This window comes from Piliocolobus tephrosceles, chromosome 7, assembly GCF_002776525.5.
Source record: "Piliocolobus tephrosceles isolate RC106 chromosome 7, ASM277652v3, whole genome shotgun sequence".
Taxonomy (NCBI): Eukaryota; Metazoa; Chordata; class Mammalia; order Primates; family Cercopithecidae; genus Piliocolobus; species Piliocolobus tephrosceles.
The window spans coordinates 54900218-54923842 of NC_045440.1; the positions used below are offsets into that span (position 1 = coordinate 54900218).

General features: G+C 41.9%; 1 protein-coding gene across 3 annotated transcripts in view; it reads right to left on the reverse strand.

The window, feature by feature from the left end:
* LYPLA1 (lysophospholipase 1) overlaps positions 1-15658 on the reverse strand; it is a 59263-nt gene extending 43605 nt beyond the window's left edge. Inside the window, exons 1-2 of one of the 3 annotated variants that reach the window (XM_023184230.2) lie at positions 15412-15644; positions 14558-14589 (exon numbers count right to left, since the gene is read on the reverse strand). In XM_023184230.2, coding sequence (XP_023039998.1) covers positions 14558-14589; positions 15412-15480 — 101 coding nt within the window. In that variant the 5' untranslated portion in view covers positions 15481-15644. Of the gene's footprint in view, positions 1-14557; positions 14590-15411 lie in introns of all 3 variants that reach the window. The other 2 variants (XM_023184231.1, XM_023184229.1) reach the window with 2 other exon arrangements.
* Between the last annotated feature and the right edge of the window lie 7967 nt (positions 15659-23625).

Genomic DNA, 23625 nt, shown 5'->3' on the forward strand with positions numbered 1-23625 from the left:
AAATGTGCAGTTTTGCTCCTACACTTGCCTACCCGCTGGTTCTTTTGCCCTCGCTCGGCTGGTCTTAGGAAAAACAAATCAGGTATAAGAAAAAAAAAAAATGACAGCCAGGTGTGATGGCACAGCCAGGTGTGATGGCTCACACCTGTAACCCCAACACTTTAGGAGGCCGAAGTGGGGGGAATGCTTGAGCCCAGGAGTTCAAGAGCAGCCTAGGCAACATGGTAAGACCCCCATCTCCACAAAAATAAGAAAATTAGCCAGGCATAGTGGTGTGCACCTGTGGTCCCAGATACTTGGAAGTATTGTTTGAGCCTGGAAGGTTGAGGTTACAGTGAGCTGTGTTCACTCCACTGCACTCTAGCCTAGGTGACAGAGAGAGACCCTGTCTCAAAATGAAAACGACAGACTATCTCACAGGAATATAAACACAAAATCCTAAAAACTACCAAACCAAATCTATCGACATATAATTAGGATTATACACCATGACCAGGAGGGATTTTCCCTAGAATGCAAGGACGGTTCAACATAAAAACTTAATAAATATAATACACCATTTTACCGGAGATTGTAGCCAGGGTAACTGGCAAGATAAATGGCATCCAGATTGGAAAGGAGGCAGTAAAATTCCCTCTCATGATCTTGTGAGCTGAATATCTTATGATCTTATATACAGAAAATCCTAAGAAATCTACAAAAACATCCTAAGTGTTAATGAGGTCAGCAAGATCCCAGGATATAAAAAACTTATCAAAAGGGAATATTTCTATACACTAGCAATCAACAATATAAAAATGTAATAAAGACAACAATTCCATTCATCATAGTATACAAAAGAATAAAATACTTAGAGGAATAATTTAACAAAATAAGTGAAAGACTTGTAATCTGGGCAGGGCATGGCAAGGCGTGCCTGTAATCCCAGCTACCCAGGAGGCCAAGGCAGAAGAATCGCTGGAACCCAGGAAGCAGAGGCTACAGTTAGCCAAGATTGCACCACTATATTCCAGCCTGGGCTGTAGGGCGAAACTCTATCTCAAACAAACAAAAAAATAATCAGGATGAAAAACTGCTGTGCTGCAAAACATACTACCAAGAGGGTGCAAAGACACCCCACGCAATGGGAGACAATATTTACAAATAATATATCTGATAGGAGCCTAGTGTCCAGACTATATAAACAATTCTTATAAATCAACAACAAAAAGGCAACCCAATTTTTAAAATGGCAAAGGATCTGAACAGATATTTCTCCAAAGAAAATATGCAAATGGCCAATAAGGATGTTTGAAATGCTTGTTCTCTGGTACCATAAAGAAATAGCATTTGAACATAAATTTATTTAGTAAGGTCATTTTGAAAGGACACAAAAATGTGTCCTCACTCTCCTGCCACACCCTATTGCTAAACCTTTGCTCTGCTCTCACAAACATTTTGTAAAGATTTTTTAAGTTCCCGTTTTTCTTTCTGTGGCACGGCAAGGTCACAAGACGCGTTTAAGTAAGGTACATTCATGTTGCAAAACCTGTTGTGAAACCTGTCACAATATGATTAACTGCCTTTGTTCTGCTTCTGTAGGACTGCTTTCCCACCTCGGGGTTTGCGAAAACAAGCCCTGCCCCTGCCCTGCAAGCCCCTGATAAACGTCATCAGAATTTCAAAATTAACTGAAATATTAGAAATGGCGGGAACCAATCATAATCAGCCAAATCGCCTTGTTCAAATATCAGCCAATCATACATTTGATTTGTATAATGATTCTATGCCTACTTTTCTTAGACTATATAACACTGTCCGGAGCCCAGTTGGGGAGCTCTCCTGCCCGGCTCGTTTCACGAGTGAGAGAGAGCTCCAGGTTCGAACCTGTAATAAAGATCCTTGCTGCTTGGCTTTGACTCTGGACTCTGGTGGTCTTCTTCGGGGAATAAATGGTCTGGGCATAACAATTTTTACTTCCTGCAGAAAGGGTACACTCACCAGCAGTTGTGCCACGAGAGTACACCGAACAAAGGAGACAGAGTCATTTATAATTTGACGAGTCCACCCTACTGCTGTGTCAGGTTTCCATTAGCTGGAACGGGACCTCACATTCTGTATTTGTCCCGACTGGCTAGCAACTTGGAACTTTTTAAAACAGGCAAAGGTAGAGGAGAACAAAGGAAGGAGGAAGTAAGTTGTAGAATGCTGAGAAAGATAACACTTTTAAATAAGGAAGAAGAACAGGCTGTGACCTAATGCTTGCTTGGACCAGTATAAGCATGCCAGGACAAATATTTAGGCTAAATTGTGGGAGCTAAGAGCTAAAGTACATTGATTTCTTGATTACGGCTAGCAGACATTTCAGAATGTTAGCACAGGTCTTCGAATAAATTTTGCTTTTAAGAGAAGTTGCTATTTATTCCTAATTAGATGGGGAGGAAAAATCTTTGAAAAGGGACCTCTATTTTACTTTTTACAAGGACATGAGATGATGCTCAACATTAACCATTAGGAAATGCAAATCAAAATCACAATGAGACAGCACTTCACATACAAATGGATGCCTATAATCAAAAAGACAATAACAAGTGTTAACAAGGATGGAGACAAATCGGAGCACTCATACACTGCTGGCCATTTATCTTGGCAGAAGTGTAAAGAAGTGCAGCTACTATAAAAACTGTCCTGGAGTTCTTCAAGAGTTAAACATAGAGCTACTATTGACTCAGCAATTTGACTCCCAGGTATATACCCTAGAGAACTAAAAACATATGTCCACACAAAGTCTTGTACGTGAATGTGCAGAGTAGTATTATTTATTAGAGTCAAAAAGTAGAAACAATCCAAATGTTCATTAATTGATGAATGAATAATTTTTATGTAAATTTTCTTTTTAAGAGACAGAGTCTCACTATATTGCCCAGGCTAGACTTGAACTCCTGGCCTGAAAGGATCCTCCTGACTCAGCCTCCCAAGTAGCTGAGACTACAGGCACATGACACCATGCTCAGCTAATCATTTACTTGGCAATGAAAGAAAGCAGTACTGGTATATGTTACAACATAGATGAGCCTGAAAAACATTATGCTATAAAGTGAAAGAAGCTAGATGCGAAAGACCAAATATCTGATTCCACTTCTACACAATATCCAGAATAAGCAAATCAACAGAAACAGAAAAAGATAGTGGTTGCCAGGGAGGGGAATAAGTAGTCTGCAGATGGATTTTGGGTTTCTTTTGGGGATGCTGAACATATTCTGGAATTAAGACAGTGGTGATAGTTGAACAACTCTGTAAATATACTAACAACTACTGAATTGTATACTTTTAAAAGAGTGAAGTTTTTGGTATGTGAATTATTAAGTACAGTAGTTCCCCATCACCCATATCTTTGCTTTCTGTGGATTCAGTTACTTGCATTCAACCACCATCGAAAAATAGGTGAGTACAGAACAAGAATGTATTTTGAGAGATCACATTTACATAACTTTTGTTACAGTATATTGTTATAATTATTCTATTGTTGTTGTTCACCTCTTACTGCCTCATTTATAAATTAAACTTTATCACAGGTATGTATGTATAGGAAAAAACATAGTTTTCCTATACATGGGGTGGGGGGGACTTTGTACATACATAACAATACTAATATGTATGTATTAGAATGTATATAGTAATACTGTAATAATGAGTGGCAGCTCAGAATTGAACCATGGGCCTTTGTTTGCCAAACTCTTATTTATTTTATTTTTATTTTTTGAAATAGGGTCTCACTGTCGTGCAAGCTGGAAGTGCAGCTCAGCTCACTGCAGCCTCGACCTCCCAGGCTCAGGCAATCCTTCCACCTCAGCCTCCCAAATAGCCGGGATTACAGGCACACTCCACCATGGCTGGCCAATTTTTTGTATTCTTTGTAGAAAGTGGATGATACAGTTTGGCTGTGTCCACCCCGCCCCCCACCCCAGCAAAATCTTACCTTGAATTGTAATAATCCCCATGTGTCAAGGGTGGGACCAGGTAGAGATAACTGAATCACAGGGGTGGCTCCCCCCAATGCTGTTCTCGTGATAGGGAGCTCTCATTTGATCTGATGGTTTTATAAGGGGCTTCCCCCTTCACTCAGCTCTCATTTCTCTCTCCTGCCACCTTGTGAAGAGGTGCCTTCCACCATAATTTTCAATGTCCTGAGGCCTCCCCAGCCATGTAAAACTGTGAGTCAATTAAACCTCTTTTATTTATAAATTACCCAGTTTCAGCAATTTTTAATAGCAGCAACATAACTAATACATGGGGTTTTGCTGTGTTGTCCAGACTGATCTCGAACTCCTAGGCTCAAGCCATCCTCCCACCTCAGCCTCCCAGAGCGCTAGGATTACAGGTGTGAGCCACCACGCCTGGCTCCGACATCCATTCTACATAAGAAATACTAAGAACCAGGCCGGGCGTGGTGGCTCATGCCTGTAATCGCAGCACTTTGGGAGGCCGAGGTGGGTGGATCACCTGAGGTCAGTAGTTTGAGACCAGCCTGGCCAACAAGGTGAAACTCTGTTTCTACTAAAAATACAAAATTTAGCTGGCACAGTGGTGGGCACCTGTAATCTCAGCCACGCAGGAGAATCGCTTGAACCCAAGAGGCGGAGGTTGCAGTGAGCCGAGATCATGCCACTGCACTCTAGCCTGGACAAGAGTGAAACTGTCTCAAAAAAAAAAAGAAATACTAAGAACCCTTACATGAGAAAAAGAAATAGGAATCTTGGGTTCTAGCCCCCACTCAGCCACTATCTAAAAGTGTGGCCTCAGACAGCTCTGTCAGTCTAGTGGTTCTCAGAATTGTGATCCCCAGACCTGTAGTATCCGTATCCAACGAGAACTTGTTAGAAATGCAAATTCTAGCCAGGCACAGCAGCTCATGCCCATAATTCCAGCACTTTGGGAGGCCCAGGTGGGAGGACAGCTTGAGTCCAGGAGTTAGACTAACCTGGGCAACATACTGAGACCCTCATCTCTACAAAAACTTTAAAAAATAGCCAGGCATGGTGGCACGCAGGTGTACTCCCAGCCACTTGGGAGGCTGAACCCAGGGGGTCAAGGTTGCAGTGAGCTGTGTTCACACCACTGCACTCCAGCCTGAGCAACAGAGTGAGAGACCCTGTCGAAGCAAGGAGGAGGAGGAGGAGAAGAAGAAGGAGGATGAGGAGGGGGAGGCAGCAGTGGCAGAGGAGGTGGAAGAGGCAGAGGTGGCGGTGGAGGACCCTGTGGAAGCGGGGAGAAAGAGGAGGAGGAGAAAGAAGGAAGAGAAGGAGGAGGAGGAAGAGAAGGAGAAAGAAGGAAGAGAAGGAGGAGGTGAAGTAGAAGGAGACAGAGGAGGAGGAGGAGAAGGAGAAGAGGACGAGAAAGAGGAAAAAGAAAGGGGAGAGAAGAAGAAGTGGCATGCAAATTCCTGGGTCTCATTCCAGACCCACTCAATCAGAAACTGGCGGTGCGGCCCAAGAATCAAGACTTTTAGGTGATTTTGATGCATGTTATAGTATGAGAATCAATGACTTTCTAGTTCTCAGTTTTCCCATCCATAACCTGTAGCTAGTTGTACTGGATGATTCAAAGGCCTATACAGGTTATAAAAATCTGAATCCAACCATATTAATATAAAAAGTATGGCCAAGCTGTATCCAACTCTTTTGATAATTTTCAATGACAATGAAAAACTCAAGATTTAAGAATTCTGGCTGGGGGTAGTGGCTCACACCTGTAATGCCAGAGCTTTGGGAAGCCAAGGTGGACGGACTGCTTGAGCTCAGGAGTCTGAGACCAGCCTAGGCAACATAATGAGACCTTGTCTCAAATACAAAACAAAACAAAACAAAATCAGGCCCTGTGTGGTGGCATGCACCTGTCATCCCAGCTACCTGGGAGGCTGAGGTGGAAGGATTGCTTGGGCCGGGGAGATCAAGGTTGCAGTGAGCCATGAGCACACCACTGCACAGCAGCCTGGGTGACAGAGGGAGACCCTGTCTCAAAAAACATAATAATAATTCTACACAAAGCTTCAATTAAGCAGAATCTAATATTCAGAATCCTAGATTAATCAGAATATATTTCATTTTATTGTTAGAAAAAAGGAAAACAAAACACAGACACGTACACATGAGGTTTCTAAGAGCCCAAAAAGTGAATTTCAGCACATATCCCCCAAAATATTACAAATTGACTCCAATCTGTTTCTCAATTGTGATCTTTTAAAAAGGACTGTAGAGGCCAGGTGCAGTGGCTCATACCTGTAATCCCAGCATTTTGGGAGGCCAAGGTGGGTGGATCACTTGAGGTCAGGAGTTTGGGACCAGCCTGGCCAACAGGTGAAACTCCATTTCTACTAAAAATACAAAAATTAGCCGGGCATGGAGGTGGGTGCCTGTTATCCCAGCTACTTCGGAGGCTGAGGCAGGAGAATTGCTTGAACCTGGAAGGCGGAGTGAGCTGGGATCCTGCCACTGAACTCTCGCCTGGGTGACAGAGCGAGAATCTGTATCCAAAAAAAAAAAAAAAAAAAAAGACTGCAGAGTAACTAAAGCATTCTTTCCATTTGTTCATCATCCTGTAGTAATATGGGTGTAGAACTTTTTAAAAACTCAGAGATTCTGTCTGGGTTTGTACAAGAGACACCACTCATCCCCATCCCCATTCATGTAGTACATTATCATCAACTCTCCTATCAGTCCCAATCAGTCTTACCAACTAACTAGACAAGAAAAAAAAATGACCTAAGATAGGTCAGATTCTAGGCTGAACACCAGAAGTAGGGTTGATAGAAGTCAGAGCTAGGATCGTTCACTTTTGGATAACAAGAGTGTGTCCGCACTAAGAATTATGCAAATCTACAGAAAGAATCAAGTGAGAGACCGTAAGGCCAGGGAAAGGTAGTGAGAATAATGGTGTAGTTGAACAGTGTCCCCCTCAAATTCACATCCACCTGAAACCTCGGAATGTGACTTTATTTAGAAATAGGCTCTTTGCAGATTTCCTTAGTTAAGGGTTGAGATCACACTGGATTAGGGTGAGCCCTAAATCCAATAACTGGTGTCCTCCTAAGAGGAGGAGAGGACAGATACACAGCAAAGAAGGTCACATGAAGACAGAGGCAGAGATTGGGGATATGGTGCCTGAGGCCAACGAAAGCCAGGAGCTATCAGAAACTGGAAGGGGCAGTTTCCATTAGAGAGAATGTATGTGGCCCAGTTGACAGCTCGGTTTTGGACTTTTGGCCTGTTTAACTGTGAGAATGAATTTCTGTTGTTTTTAATCCATCTAGTTTGTGGTTATTTGTAATGGCAGCCTTAGGAAACTAATACATGTGGTAACTGATATTCCTCGTACGTCTCGCCCTTTAATTCCTTATTTATTCATTTATTTGCCCAACAAATACTTAGTACTCTTACATGTCCTATATTATTCTAGCACTGGGAATACAGTATTAACTAAAACAAAACACAAAAAAATCCCTGTGCTCAGGTGATTTTTATAGTATGTGAATTTTATCTGAATTAAAGTTGATTAAAGAAACCTTTGCCTTCATGGACTTTATATGCCAGTGGGCTGTTCTTCCATCCTTCCACAAATACCAATTTTTGTTTAAGCTAGTTGATAAGCTTTCTATTCCTTGTAATTAAATGATCTCCATATCACATTCTATAATTCTATTATTAATAGTTCTTGATTACAGGAAGACTTGCAAACTTATTATGGTCACAAAACATATCCATGTTGCCAATTTATTTTCAATCCTCACTTGTAAAATGACCTCTCAGTAAAATCTGATCCAGTCAACCACTTCTTTATCTTTCAAACATTCTTCTCTATATTTTTATAATCTCCTTGGCCTAGGAAATGTCACAGGGACTGGTAATACAGGTAAGTAACTCCTGGAATACATCAGGACTCGGGGGTAACAGGGAAGGGGGCACATGAAGAGAACCAAGCTTTCCACCTGGCCTTTCCTCTTCCCTGTTTCCCCTTAATTGGAACTGAGCTTTCAGGTGTCACATTCAGCAGATAGGGAGAGGTCCCATGAAGGAAGCGTAGCAGTGAGCTGGTGCAACTGGAGGGGGGAACTCCAGAGTTGCACTGTTGGCCAGAACCCCCCAAGAACAGAAGTCAGGTTACTCACGGAATTACAAATATGGAAAGGGAGAAAGCTATTTAAAAAAAAACCCTGTGGTGCTGCGCTGCAATTGGAGGAATCATTGTAAGTTCAAGATTTTGAATATTTATAAATACTAAAACTGGTATGTGTGTACATACGTATGTATGTGCATATATTCTTAGCTGTGTCCACTGCAAGGGTCTAGATCTGGGAGCACACATAGCACCCAGATCTCACTGTCTACTAAAAGGAATCAGGGTTCTTGGAAAAATGGCTGAGTCCAGAACTAGAGCAGGAAACATACAAGACAATCCTAGAAAAAATCTTGTACTATAAAGTGAGGAAGTGATCAAATAAGGATGAGGATATGTCCAAAAGACATTGAGTATCAATTTGAAAGGGTTACTGTGGCCAACTAAAGGACAATTTGAGCATCAAAATAAATAACTGACTTGATTGTTATCCTCTGAACACAACAGGAATCCAAGAGTCTGTACTGATATAAAAGTTTAAAACAAATGAGTATGCACATACATAATAAATAAGGGAGAAAGGAAAGCTCTACCCTACAGTAGACTGCTAAAGAATAAACCCAGAATAAAGGAATTTTTTTTTTTTTTGAGACTGAGTCTCACTGTCACCTAAGTTGGAGTACAGTGGCACCATCTCGGCTCACTGCAACCTCCACCTCCCAAGTAGATGGGACAACAGGCATGCACCATCCTGTCCACCTAGTTTTTGTATTTTTAGTAGAGACGAGGTTTCGTCATGTTGGCCAGGCTGGTATTGAATTACTGACCTCAGATGATCCTCCTGCCTCAGCCTCCCAAAGTGCTGGGATTACAGGCATGAGCCACTGCACCCGGCCAGACCAAAGGAAATTTTTAAAAGACCATATTTTAACTTTAAATATTTAAATATCCTAAGATATTCTGCAACGACCACAACAATAGATTGTGGCAATAATCATTAATGAGTGCTAAATCCATGGGTGAACATATGGTAGGGATCAGGAATACGTTATAGTATCAAGGTATCTCCCCACAAAATATTTTTCTGTATTTTAATTATATATTCAATATTTTAAACATTTCATATGTTATACTTTAATATGGAGAAACTTGGCAGACACCATCTTAACCAAGTGATAAAACACAACATCAATAACAAAAAAATCATCACGAGGTCTGCCTAATATGATGCACTGCGATGGACACAGCAACACCCCTGTAGTGTTCCTGTCAAAAAGGCATAAATCACAAAACATCAGATAAAACCAAACTGAGGGACATTCTACAGAGTAACTGGCTTACACTTTTTTTTTTTTTTTTTTTTTTTGGTAGAGACAGGGTCTGGCTGTTGCCCAAGCTGGTCTCAAACAGCCGGGCTCAAGCGATTCTCAGGCTCTGCTTCCCAAAGCACTGGTATTACCATAGCTGGCCTGTACTCTTGAAAAGTGTCAAGGTCATGAAAGACAAGGACTATTTCAGAACAAAGAAAACTAAGTAGAAATGATAGCTAAAGACGATATGTGACCCTAGACTGATAAAGGACATGATTGGCTCAAACCAATGAAATATGAATGGAGCTGGTGGATTAGATCGTAGTATCCGATCAATGTTAACTTTTTAATGATGGTTATACGGGAGTGTTCTGGTACTTTAAAATGTACACTGAAGAATTAAGGTGTAATAAGGCAACACGTCTGCAACTTATTCTTTAATAGTTCAGAAATATTAACAATTGAGTAATCTGGGTGAAAGGTATAAGGAGCTATAAATGCTATTTCTGTAACTTTTATGTAAATTTCAAGTTACTTTAAAATGAAAAGTTATAAAGTTTAAAACATAATAGAACATAACCCATTAAATAAATCTGAGTCCAGGCAGGACACAGTGGTTCATGCCTGTAATCCCAGTACTTTGGGAGGCCAAAGTGGGCAAATCACTTGAGGTCAGGAGTTCGAGACCAGCATAGCCAACATGGCAAAACCCCGTCTCTACTAAAAATAAAAAAAAACTGACTGGACAACACAGTGGCCCACGCCTGTAATCCCAGCACTGTGGGAGTCCGAGGTGGGCGGATTATGAGGTCAAGAGCTCGTGACCAGCCTGACCGACATAGTGAAACCCCCATCTCTACTAAAAATACAAACAAAATTAGCCGGGAGTGGTGGCATGTGCCTGTAATCCCAGCTACTCAGGAGGCTGAGGCGGGAGAATCGCTTGAACTTGGGAGGCACGGGTTGCAGTGAGACAAGATCACGCCACTGCACTCTAGCCTGGGCCACAGAGCAAGACTCAGTCTCCAAAAAAAAAATTAGCCGGGCGTGGTGGCACGCACCTGTAGTCCCAGCTACTTGGGAGGCTGACAGGAGAATTGCTTGAACCTGGGAGGTGGAGGTTGCAGGGAGCCAAGATTGTACCACTGCACTCCAGCCTGCCTGGGTGACAGAGTGAGATTCCATCTCAAAAAATAAGCAAATAAATAAATAGAAAATAAATCTGAGTCCATACTAACTAAATGGGGGGTAGCAGATTAATAAACAAAATGAAATGACAAAAAAAAGGAATGACAGAATTAGAAAATCACACTGTAGAAATGATTGACTCAAGTGAGCATTATCGATGGATGGTAAAAATATTGGGCGAAACCTTGATGAACAATTTGCAGTCACAAAGTATCTCCCCACAACTTCTTTTCAATTACAAAAGGAAAGTAACTACATTAGAGACCTGGAAGATACCACCTTAATCAAGTGATCCAAGTTATAACAATAAAGGGACTTGGCATCACTAGTCTACTGATGTGTGCAATGAATACGACATACTGTTTACATAGTACTTATACCAGAAATGCATAAACTGCATCTAATCACGAGGGACTATCATACAAACCCAAATTAAAGGACCAGCCTGTTCTCTGCAGAAGTGTCAATGTCATGAAAGACAAAAGAAAATCTAAGGAATTGTTCCAGATTAAAAGAGACTAAAGAGACTAAATACAACGTGTGACTAGGGAGGAGATGGCTATAATGGATATTAATGGAACAATCTCGCAAAGGTTGAATGCACAGTGTATTAGATAATACTAAATGTTAAATTTAATGGGATAACTTTTCTGTGATTATATGTTTAAAATATCCTAGTCCTTCTCACCCACAGTTTTGTTTTCCATGGTTTCAGCTGCCCACAGTCAACTGTGGTTCGAAAATATTACATGGAAAATTCCAGAAATAAACAGTGGGGGATGCTCTAAAACCCCGAGTGAATGCCTGAATCCATGGATAACACCAAACCCTATACATACTGTTTTTTCCTATACATAATACTTGTGATAAAGTTTAATGGGTAAATTAGGCATAGGAAGAGATGAACAATAATAAAACATAACAATATGTCAACATCATTTCTCTTGCACTTTGGGGCCATCATTAAGCAATGTACTTGGATAAAAGCACTACAGGCTGGGCGAGGTGGCTTATGCTTGTAATCCCAGCACTTTGGGAGGCCGAGGCGGGCAGATCACTTGAGGTCAGGAGTTCCAGATTGGCCTGGCCAACATGATGAAACTCCGTCTCTACTAAAAATACAAAAATTAGCAGGGTGTGGTGGTGCACACCTGTAGTCCCAGCTACTCGGGAGGCTGAGGCAGGAGAGTTGCTTGAACCTGGAGAGTGGAGGTTGCAGTGAGTCACGATCATGTTACTGCATTTCAGCCTGGGTGACAGAGCGAGACTCTGTCTCAAAAAAAAAAAAAAAAAGCAAAACAATACTGCAACAGTTGATCTGATAACCCAGATGGCTACCAAGTGACTAATACACGGTGCATCCATACAGCATGGATACGCTAGGTAAAGGAATGATTGGTGTCCTGGGTGAGACGGAACGAGATTTCATCACAATACTCAGAATGGTGTACAATTCAGGCCAGGCGTGGTGGCTCACGCCTGTAATCCCAGCACCTCAGGAGGCCGAGGTGGGTGGATCACCAGAGGTCAGGAGTTCAAGACCAGCTTGGCCAACATGGCAAAACCCTGTTTCTCCTAAAAATACAAAAAAATTAGCTGAACGTGGTAGCACACGCCTGTAATCCCAGCTACACAGGAGGCTGAGGCACGACAATCACTTGAACCTGAGAGGCAGAGGTTGAAGAGAGCCAAGATCGTGCCACTGCACTCCAGCCTGGGTGACAGAGCAAGACTCCATCTCAAATAATAATAATAATAAATAATAAAATAAGAAAGAACGGTGTAAAATGTTAAACTCATATACTATTTCTGGAATTTTTCATTTAGTATTTTCGAACCACAGTTAATCACAGATAACTGAAACCATGGGAAGCAAAACTGCAGGTAAGGGGAGACTACAGTATCTTAAATATTAAATTGCCACTTGTCAGGCTGACAGACTCAAAATTTCATCATGCACTCATGGAACCAACCTAGAGTCAGTTTTTCCTTAGCACTATCCCACCAAATAATTTCAGAACTGGAGACCTGTGTTTTTTCTTTTATCACAACAGGTTAAAAAGGAGGATAATTTTTTAATACAAACTTAACTTTTGGTCAAGATGTCATGGATGTTCCTGGTATTTTTGATCCTAACAGTCTTCGCCATTTTCACTATTAACTTCAGTCTGTGAGATCTGCCTAGACTGAAGATTTTTTTTTTGCTTGGACTAATCATTCAGGCATAGAAGCTCTCATTATTGGCAAAATTAGAGGGTAGCAAACTTCTCCGACTTGCAACATCAAGAAAGGTTTGCCCATAAAATAGAGATTCTGCTATTTGAGTTTCATTTGGTAAAATAAGTTAATCATTTTCACAGGACTACTGGATTGCCAGAAAGAGTGCTGCAACCTCTTCTGTAAGCCAATACAAGGTTTGTATTACATAACTTGACTTACTAGGCAAAAAATAGGGATCACTTTAAAGTGGTGGCTCACGCCTGTAATTCCAGCACTGTGGGAGGCTCAGGTGGGCGGATCACTTGAGGTCAGGAGTTCCAGACCAGCCTGACCAACACGGCAAAACTCCGTCTCTACTAAAAACACAAAAACTAGCTGGCATGGTGGCAAACACCTATAGTTCCAGCTACTCGGGAGGCCCAGGAACCCAGAAGGCGGAAGTTGCAATGAGCCAAGATCACGCCACTGCACTCCAGCCAGGGCGACGGAGCAGACCAAAAAAACAAACAAACAAAAATCTAACCTAATGGCTTTTTTAAGAGTCTCACTGTGTGGTCCAGGCTGCAGTGCAGTGGTGCAATCTTGGCTCACTGAAGCCTCTGCCTCCCGGGTTCAAGTGATTCTCCTGTCTCAGCCTCCCTAGTAGCTGAGATTACAGGCTTGCCCAACCACAGCCGGCTAATTTTTGTATTTTTAGTAGAGAAGGGGTTTCACCATATTAGCCAGGCTGGTGTTGAACTCCTGACCTCAAGTGAACTACCCGCCTCCGCCTTCCAAAGTGCTGGGATTACAAGTGTGAGCCACCGCGCCCGCCCCAGTGGTTCATTTTAAAGAAAATTCAGTCGTTTTGGGGCTACTTTATCAAAATTTATGTATCTTCAGTTTTCCTCTATTTCTGCCATTTTTAAACAACATTCATATTTTGCTTAAGTTTCACATATTATCACCGATTTAAATATAAAAACAAAAACATTTCAATATAGAAAAAGGTTGAGTAAAAGATAAATCATGTATCTAAAGTTAGTACAACAGGCCAGGCTCAGGCGGTTCCCGCCTCTAATCTCTGCGCTTTGAGAGGCTGAGGCTGAAGGATCACTTAAGCCGGAGAGTTCAAAACTGCAGTGAGCTATGATTCTGCAAATGCACTCCAGCCTGGGTGACAGAGCAAGCCCCTGTCTCTAAAAATAATAACAAAAGAAAAAAGCAAACAAACAAAAAATAAAACATAAGTACAATCAGTACAACAAAATGCTTGATAAGCCTCCAAATATATCTCTGAGTTGCCTCCCCTGCCTTTCAACTCATTAGGGTGAACATCTAATCCCTCTATTCAGAATGCTTCATGCCTTATGTTGCCACTAGTTTTCTTATCAAAATCATCTAGTTCTTCTCTTCAATCTGCTTTGAAATTTTAACTGCTCTGGAAAGCTCTCAATTGCACACCGTCCGTACTAAACATTCCACTGATCTCTGGTATCAAACACCCAAAGCAACTAATGAGGAATTTGCAATTTTAATATGTTTCAGAAACCGGAGTTAAAAAAAAAGAATCAATAAACTCACGATGATAAGGGGAAAATTCTGAGGGTTTTCAAAATATAAAATCACCGCACTGTAAGATATATTAACTAGCAATCGTTTAAAATACAATTTTAGCGTCCTTAAACATTAAACCTTTGAACGCGTAAACAAAAGTTCCACGACCCAGTTTCATCACTGTTACTATTAACAATAATAATGGTACCTACCCAGTATCTCCCAATCCATGCAGGAAAATCACCTATAAGAGAAGAGGAAAAATTATAAGCAATGCCTAAATAAGCCCACACAGGATTGTTACACGTTAGCTTTGCTTAAGGTAGAAAACGGAACGAAACCTACGAGAGAATTATACAACACTATCTTTGGCGACTTAATCTCTATCGACCTCTTTTAAATGGCAAAAATTCAAATCACCTTCTCCCTTTAATTCCTGAGATAACGAATGGGGGGGCGGGGTAGCACTCAGAGGTCCCAGTTAGACATTGAGTGCAAATTATCACATTCAAAGAAAAACAGTTTATCTCTTTCAAGTCAAATCAGGAACGTCTCTCATATATCCTGTAGAATTTTTCCATTGCAAAAGCAAGCTTCCGGAGGCAAAAATAAGTTTGAGTTTTCGTACACGAGTTTCCTAAAAAAACAGTACGTATGACCTTGTAGGACACTTAATCTTCAAACTTCTTGCATTGAGGACAAGAGTGTGAGGTGACAATAAGGCGATTTCCTGGCGGACTTAGGTTTCCCTCACCCACACACCAGGCAGAAACACTCTGCAAAGGAGGACGCCGTCCCCCAGGCCGGCCCTCGGGGGTCCCAGGGCCGCACTTCCTCCGTAATGCAGGGGGGAAGCTGGGGACTGGCCCTCGCCCCGGCTGTGACCCCTCCGGCTGCCCCTGCCCCCCGCGGACCCGGCCGCGCCGACCTGCCGCACCCCACCCAGGCCGGGAGGAGCGTCCTCGTCCGCAGGCCGCCACCCGCGCACAACGCCCACCCTGCGCGAGGGGCAGCCACTGGTGGCCGGCCCAGTGGACCACTCCGAGCCCACGCCTACGCCGCTCACCGCAGCGGTGGCCTTCCTGGCGGCGGGCACGATGGCGGGGAGCGGGGTTGACATGGTATTGCCGCACATACACCGGCTCAGCTCACAGCGCAAGCGGAAGGAAGAGCGGGCGCCCGGCCGCTGCCCAAGGGCGTGCGAGCGGCGAGTCCCGGCCGGCCCCACCGGGCGCACGCTCAGGCGCGTGCGCGCCAACGCGGCCCCGCGCTACCTTCCGCGCGCGCCCACGCGTTCAGGGGCCGCCCTGCCCCGCCCCGCCCCTCGCCCGCCGCCCCTCCCTCCGCGCCTCACAATGTCTGGGCAGCTCCCTCCCTCCGATTGGCTGCGGCGGCGGCGCGAACCTGGCTGCGCTTTAGCCACGCCACGCAGCCCGCGCATGCTCGGTACTGGCAGGGGAAATGCTCTCTCAGGTGCAGGCTGAGGGCTGGTCCTTTGGATCTTGGCTTAGGTTTTCGCTTTTCTGGCGCTGTAGTGAAAAGAATGAGCCCTGGAGCCAATTCACCCAACCCCAGGTGCTCCTCGGTTTCCTGCAGCCAGGGTCTATCATTTGTAAAAGTCTGGATGGACTGGGAGAGACTGGTGGAGCTCTGGCAGTATTTCCGTTTGGGGCTACAGCAGTATGTAGATTTGGGTTCAACTTACCTTCTTTAAACTTTAGTTGGAAAGGATAACGTTTGTGTCCAGAAATCCACTACTTCCGTAACTTGATCGACAACACTTATTGATGTATGGATATTGACACAGTACTGGTTTAAATGAAAGATAAAGCCAGCTGGTCTTCTGGGTCAGGTGGGGACTTGAACTTTTCTGTCTCAGAAGAGGATTGTAAAACGCACCAGTCAGCACTCTGGCTAGCTAGAGGTTTGTAAAATGCACCAATCAGTACCCTGTAAAATGGGCCAATCAGTGTTCTGTAAAGTGGACCAATCAGCAGGACATGGGCTGGGACAAATAAGGAAATAAAAGCTGACCATGCCTTCCCTCCCCCAAGCCGCAGGCCGCTGGAGTCCGCATCCATGCTGTGGAAAGTTTGTTCTTTCACTCTTCATAATAAAACTTGCTGCTGCTGCTCAGTCTTTGGGTCTGTGCCACCTTTAAGAGCTGTAACACTCCCAGCACTTTTGGAGGCTTAGGCGGGTGGATCACGAGGTTAGGAGATTGAGACCATTCTGCCTAATACAGTGAAACACTGTCTCTATTAAAAATACAAAAAAATTGGCCAGGCATGGTGGCGGGCGCCTGTAGTCCCAGCTACTCGGGAGGGTGAGGCAGGAGAATGGCGTGAACCGGGAAGGCAGAGCTTGCAGTGACCCGAGATCACACCACTGCACTCCAACCTGGGAGATAGAGTGAGGCCCCGTCTCAAAAAAAAAAAAAAAAAAAAAAGAGCTGTAACACTCACCACGAAGGTCCGCAAGCTTCATTCTTGAAGTCAGTGAGACCACGAACCCAACCAGAAGGAACCAACTCCGGACACATAAGCATGAGACTAGACTGACCTTTTCTGCACAGGTGACTTCATGTAGTTACTCAATAAATGTGTTGCATATCAAATACATGGTAAGATCTGGAAGAGAGCACTAGATAGAAACACTTAAAGCCAAAATGCTCCGACCTTCAGAAGGTTAAAAGTAAGTGAAGAAACTCAAAGGACATACTGGATACAATCCTTAGAGAGTAAGGTTGGGAAGGAAGCTGTAAAAAACAACACTCCATTTCATTCGCACCGTAACCAGTGTCAGAGGTGTGTGAACCAGAGCAACTCCATCTTAAATAGGAGCTGAGTAAAGTAAGGCTGAAACCTACTGGGCTGCATTCCCAGACGGTTAGGGCATTCTAAGTCACACATGAAATAAAAGGTCAGCGCAAAACACAGGTTATAAAGATCTTGCTGATAAAACAGTTTGCAGTAAAGAAGCTGGCGAAAACCCACCACAACTAACATGGCAATGAGAGTGAACTCTGGTCGTCCTCACTACTGCACTCCCATCAGCGCCACGACAGTTTATGCGTGCCATGGCGATGTCAGGAAATTACCCTATATGGTCTAAAAAGGGGAAGCATAAATAATCCATCCCTTGTTTAGCATATCATCAAGAAATGACCATAAAAATGGGCAACTGGCTATGGAGTAGCCATTCTTTTATTTCTTTACTTTCTTAATAAACTTGCTTTCACTTTACTGTATGGACTTGCCCTGAATTCTTTCTTGTGTGAGATCCCAGAATCCTGTCTTGGGGTCTGGATTGGGACCCCTTTCCTGTAATACCAGCATTCTGAAGGATTTGGGGTCTTATTCACACTGTTTTTAATCATTCTTGTGGATTGGATTTGGACAATGAGGATTTTGTGGATTCTCCAAAAGGTTTAAATTGATGCCAATTTATTGAAAATGATGATAGTGGGATTCACATTTCATGTACTTGTGTACATGTATCAGGCTTTTAAGTCATTTAGTTGTGATGTCAATGTGACTGGAAAGAGATCCCGGTCCCAAGAGAAGATTCTTGGATCTCTGGTAAGAAACAATTTGGGGCCGTAAAGTGAAAGCAAGTTTATTAGAGAAGCAAAAAAAAAAAAAAAAAAAAAAAAAAAAGAATGGCTACTTGGTAGGCAGAGCAGGGCTAGGGGCTGCTCCACTGAGTATATTAATAGTTATTTCTTGTTTATATGTTAAACAAGGGGTGGATTATTCATGAGTTTTCTGGTAAAGGGGCAGGGATTTCCTGGAACTGAGGGTTCCTCTTTTGACCATATAGGGTAGCTTCCCTACCTGGCCATAGCATTTGTAAACTGTCATGGAGCTGGTGGAAGTGTCTTTTAACATGCTAATACATTATAGTAAGTGTATAATGAGCAGAGGCGACGACCAGAGGTCATTTTCCTTGCCATCTTGGTTTTGTTGGGTTTGGGCCAGATTCTTTACTGCATCCTGTTTCATCAGCAGGGTCTTTATAACCTTGTAATACCAGTCCTATGACCTCCAATCTCATTCTATGACTAAGAATGCCTAACCTCCTGGGAATGCAGCCCAGTGGGTCTCGGCCTCATTTTACCTGCTTCCATTTAGAAGGAAGTCGCTCTGGTTCTAATGCGTCTGACGTTAACTGAGAAAATAAAACTCTGTAGTTCTTACTGTGAACATGTTCCAAATCACTACTACATTGAGTTTTTCTGTGATGTAATAAGTAGAGAATTCTAGGGGCCACCAATCATTCTATTAATTTACTCTGTTAGTGGGGAGTAGGACAGTTCAAGTTGAGGTGTCTACGCTACTATACCTGCAACATTTACCCAAGTTATGTATCCTCCAGGGAGCTTTCTATGAAAATGATCTCTCTCTTCCCCAGGTAAGGGAATGAAATAAATATAATAATTGAAAAAGACAAAAATATTCTTATTTTAGAGGATATGATTGTACAAAGCAAAAACACAGTAAGAGCATTTAAAAATTACTAATAAGGCCAGGTGCGGTGACTCACACCTGTAATCCCAACACTTTGGGAGGCTGAGGTGGGAGGATTGCTTGAGCACAGGAGTTCAAGACCAGCCTAGGCAACAGAGTGAGACCCTGTCTACAAAAAATTAAAAAAGAAAAAATTAGCTGGGCTCAGGAGGCTGTGGCAGGGGCGTCGCTTGACTCCAGGAGGTCAAGGTTGCAGTGAGCCATGTTCATGCTGCTGCACTCCAGCCTGGATGATAGAGCAAGACCCTGTCCCCACCCGTGCCCCCCAAAAACAAACATTATTAACAAGAAAATTCAGTAATATAACCAATTATTAAATCAGCATACAAAAAGGAATGGTTGGCCGGGCATGGTGGCTCAAGCCTGTAATCCCAGCACTTTGGGAGGCTGAGACGGGCGGATCACGAGGTCAGGAGATCGAAACCATCCTGGCTAACACGGTGAAACCCTCTCTCTACTGAAAAATACAAAAAATTAGCCGGGCATGGTGGTGGGCGCCTGTAGTCCCAGCTACTCGGGAGGCTGAGGCAGGAGAATGGCGTGAACCCGAGAGACGGAGCTTGCAGTGAGCCGAGATCACCCACTGCACTCCAGCCTGGGCGACAGAGCGAGACTCTGTCTCAAAAAAAAAACAAAAACAAACAAACAAAAAAGAATGGTTATTCTAGCTACAAACAATAGCTGGTTAGAATATGTAAATGGAAGAAAAATGTTCAAAATAGAAATTTAAAAATATAAACACAGGTCAGCCTGAATGGCAGAGTAAGATTCTATCTCAAAAAAAAAAAAAAAAAATGTGGGGGCCAGGCACGGTAGCTCACATCTGTAATCCCAGCACTTTGGGAGGCCAAGGTGGGCGGATCACCTGAGGTCAGGAGTGCAAGACCAGCCTGGCCAACATGGTGAAACCACGTCTCTACTAAAAATACAAAAATTAGCTGGGCATGGTGGCAGGTGCCTGTAATCCTAGCTACTTGGGAGGCTGAGGCAGGAGAATCACTTGAGCCCAGGAGGTGGAGGTTGCAGTGAGCAGAGATCGTGCCATTATACTGGGCAAGACTCCGTCTCAAAAAATATATATATATATGTAAATAAATACGTATTATATATATAAATACACACACAGGCATATGTATTATATATTTTTATTTATATATATTTATACACACACAGGCAAAATTTTTTTAAAACCACTTTATTGAGGTATGATTGACATCATCTTGATGAGTCTAGGGACAAGCATGCACCCATGAAACCATCACCACCATAGAAGTCATAAACACATCCATCACCTCCCAAAGTTTCCTCCCATTTCTTTATTAATATTATTGTAGAGTTTTTTAAACAGATGCAGTGGCTCATGCCTATAATCCCAGCACTTTGGGAGGCTGAAGCAGGAGGATCACTTGAGCCTGGGAGTTAGAAAGCAGCCTGGGAAACATAGGGAGACCTTGTTTCTACAAAAAAAAAAAAAAAAAAAAAAAAAAAAGTTTGTCTAATTAGTTGGTTGTGGTGGTGTGCACCTGTAGTCCCAGCTACTTGAGAGACAGAGGCAGGAGGATTGCTTGAGCCCACAAGGTTGAGGCTGCAGTGAGACATGATAGTTCTACTGCACTCCAGGGTGGGTGACAAAGCAAGACCCTGTCTCAAAAATAAAAATAAACATATTGTGGAGGTTTTTGTTTTTGTTGGTTGGTTTTGGTAAGAACACATAACGGAAGATCTATCATCTTAGCAATTTTAAGTATACAATATTGTTATAGGCACTGTGTTGTACAGATCTCCAGAATTTATCTCGCATAACTGAAACTTTGTACTCCTTATCCTTCACCTCTCCATTTACCCCTCTCCGCAGCCTCTGGCAGCCATCATTCTGGTCCCTGCTTCTATGAGCTTGACTATTTGAGATTCCACATACAAGTGAAATCATACGGTGTTTGTCTTTCTTTGTCTGGTTTATTTCACTTAACATACTGTCCTCCAGGTCCTACCATGTTGTCCCAAATGGCAGGATTTTGTTGTTGTTGTTGTTGTTTAAGGCTAAATAATATTCCATTGTATTTCTGTATTAATTCATTTATTAGTATACGTTTAGGTTTTCTCCATATGTTGGCTACTGTGAATAATACTGCAATAAACATGGGAATGCAAATATATCTTTGAGCTCCTGATTTCAATTCCTTTGGCTATATACCCATAAATAGGATTGTGAGATCACTTGATAGTTCTATTCATAATTTTTTGAGGAAGCTCCATATTGTTTTCTATAACAGCTACAGAAATTTGCATTTCTACCAGCAGTGTACAAGGGTTCCTTTTTCTCCACATCCTTGTCAGGAGCTGTCTTCTGCTTTTTTGATAATGGCCACCTTAACAGGTGTGAGATGATGTCTCATTGAGGTAGTGATTTGCATTTCTCTGGTGATTAAGGATGTTGAGCATCTTTTCACATTTCTGCTGGCCATTTGCATGTCCTCTTATGTGAAATGTCTATTTAGGTCCTTTGCCCATATTTTAGTCAAGTTGTTTGGTTTTTTTTTTTTTTTTTGCTATTCAGTTGTATGAATTCCGTGTATATTTAGAATATGAACCTTTTGTCAGATACATGGTGTGCAGATATTTTCTCCCACCTGTAGATTGCCCTTTCCCTTTGTTGATTGTTTGCTTTGCTGTGCAGAAGCTTTTTAATTTGATATGATCCTACTTGTTTATTTTTGCTTTTATTGCCTGTGCTTTTGGTGTCATATCCAAAATATCATTGCCAAGACCAACGTTAAGGAGATATTTTTCCTATGTTTCTTTCTGGGAGTTTTATGGTTTCAGGTCCTATGTTTAAGACTTTAATCCACTTTGAGTTTATTTTTGTGTATTGTGTATAGACAAGGATCCAATTTCATTCTTTTGCACATGGATAAACAGTTTTCCCAACACTATTTATTGAAGAGACTATCCTTTCCCCATTGTGTATTCTTGGTGCCCTTGTTAAAAATTAGTTGATTTATATGCATGGAATTATTTCTGGGCTTTCTATTCTGTTCAACTTGTGTATGTGTTTATTTTTATGCCAACCCCATACTGCTTTAATTGCTGTAGCTTTGTAAGATACAATAATTTGAATTCAGGAAGTGTGATGCCTCCAGCATTGTTCTTTTTCAAGATTCTTTTGGCAATTAGGGGTCTTTGTGGTTCCATGTGAATTTTAGGATTTTTTTTTCTATTTCTGTAAAAAAATGCCATTGGGATTTTTATAGGGATTGCATTGAATCTGTAGATCTGTAGATTAATGGGTAGTACGGATATTTTTAGCAATATTAATTTTTCCAATCCATAAACATGAGATATCTCTCCATTTATTGTTGTCTAATCTTTTTCATCAATGCTTTATAGTTTTTACAGTTTTATAGATCTTTCACCTTCTTGGTTAAAGTTATGCCTAAGCATTTTATTTTTTATACTACTATAAACGGGATTAAAAATTTTTTTGAATAGTTTGTTGTTAAGGTAACTAACACAACTGATTTTTGTATGTAGATTTTGTATCTTATAACTTTACTGAATTTGTTCATTAGTTTTAACAGGTTTTTTGGTGGAGTTTTTAGGGTTTTCTATAAATAAGATTATGACATCAGTCAATAGAGCCAGTTGTACTTTAGGCAAGCAAAACTTGAATTTACAAGACCTGTATCAGGAAAAGTAAAAAGCTATCAAAGTACAAAAAAGACATAATTGCATAGGAAAATCTAATACTGTAAGGTTGTCTATTTTCTCAGAATTAATCCACTAATGCAATGTAATCCCCATTAAAATCTCAAAATATTATGCTTTAATAAAAATGATATTTAAATACCCCTACAAGACTTTTTAATTGAGTTAAATATTTATAAAATTTATTAACATGGCAGAATAAACATAAAGGAATATTCATTAATATGAAAATAGAAATAGGACCCGGTGAGGTGGCTCACGCCTGTAATCCCAGCACTTTGGGAGGCCAAGGCAGGCAGATCACCTGAGGTCGAGAGTTCAAAGCCAGCCTGGCCAACACAGTGAAACCCCGTCTCTACTAAAAATACAACTGGGCATTATGGTGTGTGCCTGTAATCCCAGCTACTCAGGAGGCTGAGGCAGGAGAATCACTTGAACTCGGGAGTCGGAGGTTACAGTGAGCCGAGATCATACCACTGCACTCCAGCCTGGGCGACTCGTCTAAAAAAAAAAAAAAAAAAAAAAGAGTACTGATGTGGCACTAATCTTCCCAAATGCATGACATCATTTAGAATTACAGAAATTGCAATAGCAAATTACCAGCACAGAAAAAAAAAGCAAATCAGATCATTTACTGAATAATCTTTGTGACTTGGATTTATTTCTAGAACAGAATTAAACTCTGAGGAAAACACACATATGAGGGAGAAAGAGGCACATGATGAGGGTATTTCATTAACATTTCAAAGCAGTGGGAAAAAAAAAAGAAAATTTTCCACAAACGGTATTGGACTAACTGGCTACATTTGGGAGACAATTTAGCTGGTTCCTCCCACCAAATTTTGGGCAATTCCAGAAGGGAAAAAGAACCCATATTACATGATACCATTTATGTAAAATGTCCAGACAAACAAGTCCATAGTGACGGAAAGTAGACTGGTGATTGACTAGGGACAGGGAGTTGGGGGGATTTGGGAAGAAATGGGGAGTGATTATTAATCAATATAGGGTTTTCTTTGTGGGTAACCTAAAAGTTTAAAGATTAG